The sequence below is a fragment of the Sinocyclocheilus grahami genome, unplaced genomic scaffold (genome assembly GCF_001515645.1).
Source record: "Sinocyclocheilus grahami isolate Dianchi unplaced genomic scaffold, SAMN03320097.WGS_v1.1 scaffold224.1, whole genome shotgun sequence".
In the NCBI taxonomy this organism is placed as follows: Eukaryota; Metazoa; Chordata; class Actinopteri; order Cypriniformes; family Cyprinidae; genus Sinocyclocheilus; species Sinocyclocheilus grahami.
Genome location: NW_015505403.1, coordinates 261,574 through 269,454, shown reverse-complemented (window position 1 = coordinate 269,454; position 7,881 = coordinate 261,574). Strand labels below are relative to the sequence as shown.

At 37.5% G+C, this 7,881-nt stretch overlaps 1 protein-coding gene across 1 annotated transcript in view; it reads right to left on the bottom strand.

The window, feature by feature from the left end:
* Positions 1-2,587: 2,587 nt before the first annotated feature.
* LOC107596890 (protein jagged-1b-like) overlaps positions 2,588-7,881 on the bottom strand; it is a 70,979-nt gene continuing 65,685 nt past the window's right edge. Inside the window, exons 10-15 of the mRNA XM_016287749.1 lie at positions 7,562-7,675; positions 5,426-5,539; positions 5,153-5,199; positions 4,874-5,041; positions 3,324-3,474; positions 2,588-3,242 (exon numbers count right to left, since the gene is read on the bottom strand). Of these exons, the coding sequence (XP_016143235.1) occupies positions 2,812-3,242; positions 3,324-3,474; positions 4,874-5,041; positions 5,153-5,199; positions 5,426-5,539; positions 7,562-7,675 (1,025 nt within the window). The 3' untranslated portion in view covers positions 2,588-2,811. The remainder of the gene's footprint in view (positions 3,243-3,323; positions 3,475-4,873; positions 5,042-5,152; positions 5,200-5,425; positions 5,540-7,561; positions 7,676-7,881) is intronic.

Sequence of the window (7,881 nt, the reverse complement as noted above, 5' to 3'; positions counted from 1 at the left end):
TAATGCTAGAATCATGCTAATATCTTGCTAATCATGCTAGCAGAATGCTAGTAACTTGTTAATCATGCTAACAAAATGGTAACACCATGCTAGTAACATGCTAATCATGTTAGAAACCTGCTAGTAACTTGTTAACCATGCTAACAAAATGGTAACACCATGCTAGTAACATGCTAATCATGTTAGAAACCTGCTAGTAACTTGTTAACCATGCTAACAAAATGGTAACATCATGGTAGTAAAATGTTAATCATGCTAGAGCCATGCTAGCAACATATTAGTAACTTGCTTTTTTTTGCTAACAGTATGCTAGTAATATGTTAATCATGCAGGAAACATGCTATTAACTTGCCAATTGTGCTAGCAAAATGCTAACACCATGCTAGTAACATGTTAACCATACTAGAATAATGCTAACCACATGCTAATTATGTTAGAAACATGCTAGTAACATGCTAACCATGTTAGAAACATGCTCGTAACATGCTAATCATGCTAACAACATGCTAGTAGCATGCTAATCATGCTAAAAATATGTTAGCAACATGTTAGTCATGCTAGAAACAGCCTAGCAACCACCCCAGGTACCCTAGCAATAAGTTTTATACCTATATTTTTTCTGATAGACTGTATTGCTTTGAAAACATTCAAACTTTAATCTTTAAAACTATTTTAACTTTCAAACTACTTCAAACTGAAAACTTTCAGACTGCAACCTTTTAAAACTTTTTAAAACTTTCTGGCTATGCTTTTTCATCCAACTTAAAGTTTGTCTACAAACTTTTCAATCTAGTTTAACAAATACAATTTCTCACTACCTTTTTTTAAGGAACACATTTGAGTGATGAATCCATAAACAGTTAATTGAATTTAACTATCCAAACAAAAACTATTTTGTTAAATCTGACGTATTAATGCTAAGTAGCAGACTGGAACAAAGAAAAAAAATCTGCCCACAAAATAAAATAATTCACATGCTATAATATTGGAGGTAGTGAACAAGAAATTGAACACTGACTCACTGACACATACAGTAAACTGCTGTATTGTGAAATTGTGACCAAATGTCCTTTTATTTACTTCACACAGCTTACCAAATGGCAATTAGACAATAAGGAAGCAATAAGGACAATAAGGAAGCGTCATTAATACAGAACAAGATTACCAAACACACACACCTTATGCTGTACCAAATGCTGTACAATATCATTAATGCATACACGCACAGAAACACATGCTTTGGTTGATATATGCACTTTAATTACAATTCGATCTTGCGGCAAATACCATATTGAGTGGAAATAGTGAAACCAGGAAATTAAAATGGCGATATTTTGCAAGGAGTCGGCATACAAAAGTGGCAAAAATTATATACAAAATATGTACAATGACGCTATATACATCCAAGTAAAATATAAAAATCATACATCTTGTATATCTCCAACATGACGAGATTTTAAAAAGTCACCTGGCACTTTTTCAGTCGGCGCTGCTATCTTTCGCCATAATTCCTTCAAATGTCAATCACAGACACTAATATACTGTTTTTACATAAGTAAAAAAAAGTGAGGGAGTTCCAATAATGTGCATGGCTTTGTGGAAATTTATGGCAAACCGTCCACAAACACAGTCATACATATAGACTTACACGCTCACAAACACATGCACACTAACAATCAAACAAATGTGTACAAATATATAGGGCACAAGTGTAAACACATTAAAATACACTTAAATAGCCAGAATTCAAAGAAGTTGAATTGCTGGCCTTAAAAACACTTACTGTTCTTTCAAATACATTTTTCAAGGGACCAGACAGGGTCCAAAATGAACACTCGCCAAGTGCAAAATGTGCGTAAAATGGCTTGGGGGTAAATAAAGTAATTGTTTTAAACAAAATTTTACATTTGATAATCTCATCCTTACTGATGTAAATTACGTGAGCGATTAAAATCAAACTGTCTACTAAATAAGTCGTGACTTGCATGTCCTCGAACATGCAATGTATGAGAAAGACCAGAATTTTGTGATGCCATATGTGACCCTGGACCACAAAACCAGTCATAAGGGTAATTTGTTTGAAATTGAGATTTATACATACAAGTGTTCCATTGATGTATGGTTTGTTAGGATAGGACAATATTTGGGCGAGATACAACTATTTGAATATCTGAAATCTGAGGGTGCAAAAAAATCTAAATATTGAGAAAATCGCCTTTAAATTTGTCCAAATTAAGTTCTTAGCAGTGCATATAACTAATCAAAAATTAAGTTTATAATATATTCATGGAACTTGATCTTTACTTAATATCCTAATGATTTTTGGCATAAAAGAAAAATCGATCATTTTGACCCATACAATGTATTGTTGGCTATTGCTACAAATATACCCGTGCTACTTATGACTGGTTTTGTGCTCCAGGGTCACATATTTTGTTATATTACATTTTTATGTGCAGTGCAGTTTCATCTCATGAAAAAAGTGAAATAATTCAAATGGGAAAATATTTCTAAAAACAAATTATATAAGAATAAAGGAATTTTATGAAAATAAATATAGTTTCATGACTGATTAGAAATATTAAATATTCTCAGTTTACCCACCATTGGCAAGTGTGTTAAAATTTTGGACCTGGCCTGTCAGTTTCTTCAGCCCTTGACTGTGCCAAAATTCCCTTCCCAGTTTCAACCCCCTCAGATCTCTATAACTCAGAGGTCAAGGTTCACCAGCAGTGGTTGATTAAGATACAGCAACCACAACAGACCCTCCCAACTAAGAAGTCCGGTACCTTCCCAGCGGTCAAAGTGCGGTCACACCTCCAGTTCCTGGTTCTCTGCATAGTGGAAACGGTTTAGTTTTTCCCGTTCGCGGTTGCAAATGTCCAGCTTGGGCCCGTGGGCTGGTTTTAGAGCTGGAGAGGGTGCAGGTGAGGGAGGCCGTGTAAGTTCAATCTCTTCACTGCAGAGCACAGTGGGCACTGAGGTGGGCACTGTTTGGGCAGGAGGCAGCAGGGCTACGCTGTGGTCGAGGTTACGGATGAGAGTGCAGAACTGCCGCTGGTTGTTGATGGCGTTGTCCTCGGCCGCTGAAGAACGTAGCTGCGCTTTGGTCCGGTGGCGGCGGTGTAGGCGGGACAGCAGTAGTGTGCACACAGAGCAGCTGCCTGCCACAAGCAGGGCAAATACCCCCACCAACACCATATAAACACTGAACCCAGCTCCACCTGGGTCTGACACTGCACCTGAATAGAAAGAGAGGCAGAGATAGATCATGCTAAAGAAGTGCTATTCACCTTTTTATGCTCAACATTTATGCCCCAAACCTTGGCAGTGGGGTTCATGGCATGGATCCTTCAGGCTCAGGCACTCATTTCCAAAGTAACCCTCAGGACATGTGCACTTGTAGCCTCCTTCTGTACTATGGCATGGCACCCCCTTGGGGCAGGGGTTGGGATTGCAAAGATCAAGTTCTGCCTAAAACATAGGAACTGTATTTAATTTCACTGGGTATTAAAGAATGAACACAGAGTCTTAATACTGATTAATTCAGAAACTATACACAACACAAGTCACAAATGTATTAATTCGATTTGCATTTCCATGCTATGTTAGCATTTGCAAGGCAGCAAAATGATAAAGTTTTAGTTGTAGCTATAGATGAATAAATAGAGGCAAGAATTATAATACCCATTAATATTCAGTATGCAAATATATGCAAGAAAAGAAAGAGCACAATTGAGTATGCAAATATACAGTGCTGTACATTTAAACAATGTAAAGGTTGGAATATATACTTCATGACTTTTGCCTAGATTCTCACCCTGATTTGCAGTCTAGATTGGCTGATGCTAGTTGCGGAAAGTCAGAGGCAGTCTGCAGATTTTAGGTAGTCGGAGTTGACAGATTGCTCAAAAAATTGGATGGGCACAGACAGATTTTTTTTAGTTTCCATGCAGTCAGAATATATTGAATATGGTTGATATTTTGAGCCAATTTTGTTTTCAGTTGTCACATCTCATAGAAATAAGGCACACGTTTCTATATGTATTCAGAACAACTTGAAAGTCTGGTAGTGTATTTAGTGTATGATGCCCAGTTTTTCTCTGTAACCATTTTCAATGTCACCAAGTATATGATGCCTAGTGTTTGAAAACCTATCAGACTTTTATTTTTAGTTGTGTAGTACATTCCAGTCAACAGTACCATAAAAGTCATGTAAGACTGCAAATCTGTGGGTTGTTGTAAACCTTTGACTTTTTTTGTGGAGCACAAAAAGACAATTTTTTTACATACAAAATTGAGTTGCTCTTTTCCAAGCAATTACAATGAATCTCAAGCTTTAAAACTACAGGATGAGTAAACGATGGCAGAATTGTCTATTTTTAGGTGAACAGATTCGCATTGGTGCATCGGCCTAAAAGTTAACAATGTGATGCATCGATTTAAATAAGTGTGCATCGGATACAAGTTGGCATTGTTTCTAACATACATGCATCGGTAAAAAACGATTTATTTATATTTCATTATTAGTAGATGCACTATACTTTTATTATTTAGAAAGTTACCAATATTTTAGATTGATTTCTCCTCTCTAAACGGTTTCTCAAGCGCATTCTCTCATCGCTGCTGCTTTGTGAATATGACATATCACGACACTGTGGAGTTAACCAATTCTTAATCACTCCCATCCAACTTCCAGTCTGCAAGGTAGAGCTGCGAGGATGTGCGCTAAAATCAAGCATTCTCATTCAATTTTACATTTCACTCCAGAATTCGCCAAATTACTGATGTCAGTCACTGCTTCCAGTTCATGTGGATGTTACGCATTTTCAGCTGAAAGAACTGCGGTGAAGAAAAAGCAGCAAGATCTAACCTCACAGTAGGTGCCAGTGTATCCCAGCGGGCAGCTGCAGAACATGCCTCTGCCACCCTGACGCTCCACACACTGCCCTTCATTTACACAAGGGTTGCTGTCACAGGCGTTTACTGCTGTCTGGCACAGTTTACCAGAGAAACCCGGCAAACACACACACTGAGATTCCTGCACATAGCACATACAGGTTAGCTGTACTGAAGAAGAACTGCTTAAATGTCAAAGAAACTTCACATCCTGGAGGTGCAAGTAAGCTTATCGAGGTGTATCACTTCTTACCTTACAGTGTCCTCCATTCAGACACAAGCCCTGGCAGCTACTGTTCCCTGTTGAATAGATGATATAAAAAAAAAAATCAATAGCCAACCAAGTGGAAACCCACAAGTTTCACTGAAGAAAGAGACTAGCTAACTGCATTCATCAATAAAGTATGAATCTACAATGACAACGAGTTCACCATGAAGTTATTTCCCACCAGCACTGGAACTGTCATGTTTGATTTAAAGCTAAATCGTGTTTTCTGTTTCAGTGAAAACCATATCTAATACTCACGGATGTCACAGTTTGGTCCCGACCAACCAGGAAGGCAGTCACACAAATATCCTCCAATCAGATTACGGCAGGAACGGGCATTGACACACATGCCAGTCTCACATTCATTAGTGTCTAAGGAAGAGGAAAGAACCACAGTGATGAAGTGAGGCTATATTTAGCACACCACCATACTACTATATATGCAGTACATAAGTACAATTGGTATTGGATGCAAATTTCATGAAATGCAATACCCAGATGACCTTCTGTTTGCCAAAATATGCAGTATACAACAGAACATAATGAGCTGGGTACATGTATCCCACACTGCCATGCACTCAAAATGACCTCCAATTTACAGTATAACTAATAAAGTGAAAGTAATATCAACCACAAATTTTAGCATTTTTTTCTGAACTGACAATAGTTATTTTAGACATTTTATGTAAGATTGATGCAAAACAACCATGTCACAACCATTTCCACAAAGAATTATATACGCATATAATGAGGTTTCACATACTATTTAAAAAGAAAGAAAAATAATAGGTAGCTGAGAGGGACTTTACTATGGTTGAAAGATGACGTTTGGTACAAAATGAAGTAGAGTTCAATAAATAATTGCATGATAATTATAATTAATGAACACAAATAACAGTTAATTAGCCAAACGTGTGGCTAAAATCAAATCAAATCAAAAATCACGTGCTTGACAAATTAACAAAAATTTCAATTAATATGCAGGCACAGCTATCAACATAGCTCATCCAATCAAATTTTAGTAGTAATAATAATAATAATGATATACACTACCATTGAAACGCTTGGGTTTGTTAAGATTTTAAATGTATTTAAAAGAGTTTTTAAAAGCATTTATTCGATCAAAAATACAGTTAACGGTAATATTTATAAAATAACTGTTTTCAGCTTTAATATATTTTAAAATGTAATTTATTCCTGTGATGGCAAAGCTGAACTTTCAGCAGTTATTACTCCAGTTTTCAGTGTCACATGATCCCTTAGAAATCATTCTGATATGCTGACTTGCTGCTCAAGAAACATTTATTATTAACAATGTTGAAAACAGTTGCGGAAACATTTTTGTGGAAACTGATGCATTTTTTCAGTATTCTTTGATGAGTAGAAAGTTCAAAAGAACAGCATTTACGTTAAATGGAAATCTTTTGTAACATTATAAATGTCTTTACTGTCACTTCTGATCAATTGAATGCATTCTTACAGAACACAATTATACATTTCTTTAAAATATATATATTACTGACCCTAAACTTTTGAGTATGATTGTATATTTTTAGTAATTAGGACAATCTGACTCTTAGGTTTTCACTTAAATTGTTCCTAATAAAATACTCCAGAAAATATTGCTTCTACCCACAGTTGCCATCTCCGTACGACTCCGTTAAAACACACATCTCGCTCTCAAAGACAGATCTCTTTGTGCTGACGCTAACGGCAGTTTTCTGAGGTGTCACTGTGACACATGACTGCATTTCACAGAGCGTCAACAGTTCAGAGAGACTGATACACTCCAGAGAGCCACAGCTGATTTGGGCCCCGGGGCAATGAAGTGTGAGAGAGACTTTCCCAGCAGTCAACAACATCCGACCACCGGTCCTCTTCATTCAGCAATTAAATCCACTGCACACTGTAGCATGAAATTGTCTGATGTGGTTTAACGGATAATGGTCGATGGAGCACTGATGCTGCTGAATCATTTCAATGTGGCTTGTGCTGATATGGAATTTATAAACACAAGATGTGTTTACTTTCCCCAGAAAGCTGAGTTTCCCATCTCTGGATATGATTGTTATGAGTTGGTGGTTTCAAAAGGCAAACGTGGTGGTGTTCTCATGGTTTGTGTAATATTTTTACATGGTTTCATAAGATTTAATTCCTTGGTGACTTTCTAGTCCATGAACCCTGAGAGTGAGGTGAGGAACCCAGGCATAAACAAGAAAGAACAGGTGTTCACATTACAGACAGGTAAAAACAGACTGTGACAAGTTTAGGCAGGTAGAGGCAGGTTTCGTCAGGTGAGGCTGTGGATGGGTACGAGCGTAAGGCCGAGTTAGGCATGTGTGGACATGTATGAATGGCTCAGGACAGGCGAAGAGTGTTGTTTTTAATGCTTACCGAGCTGGCAGGTTCTGCCAGTCCAGAACGGAGGACACACACACTGGAAACCCTGTGGCATCTCTTGACACGTGGCCCCGCGCCCACAAGGATTGGAGTCACACTGCAACACTGCTGCAGACGAAAAAAACATGTTCTCTGTCTCATCATGTGATTTCACTGCCTTTAAAATCTACAGATCTGTCCATCCATCCATACAGCAACTGTATCTACGCATCCTCCTGTCTGCCTAACTATCCTGCTGTTATCTATCTGTTCATCGCTCCCTCCATCTCCTATCTATCTATCTATCTATCTATCTATCTATCTATCTATCTATC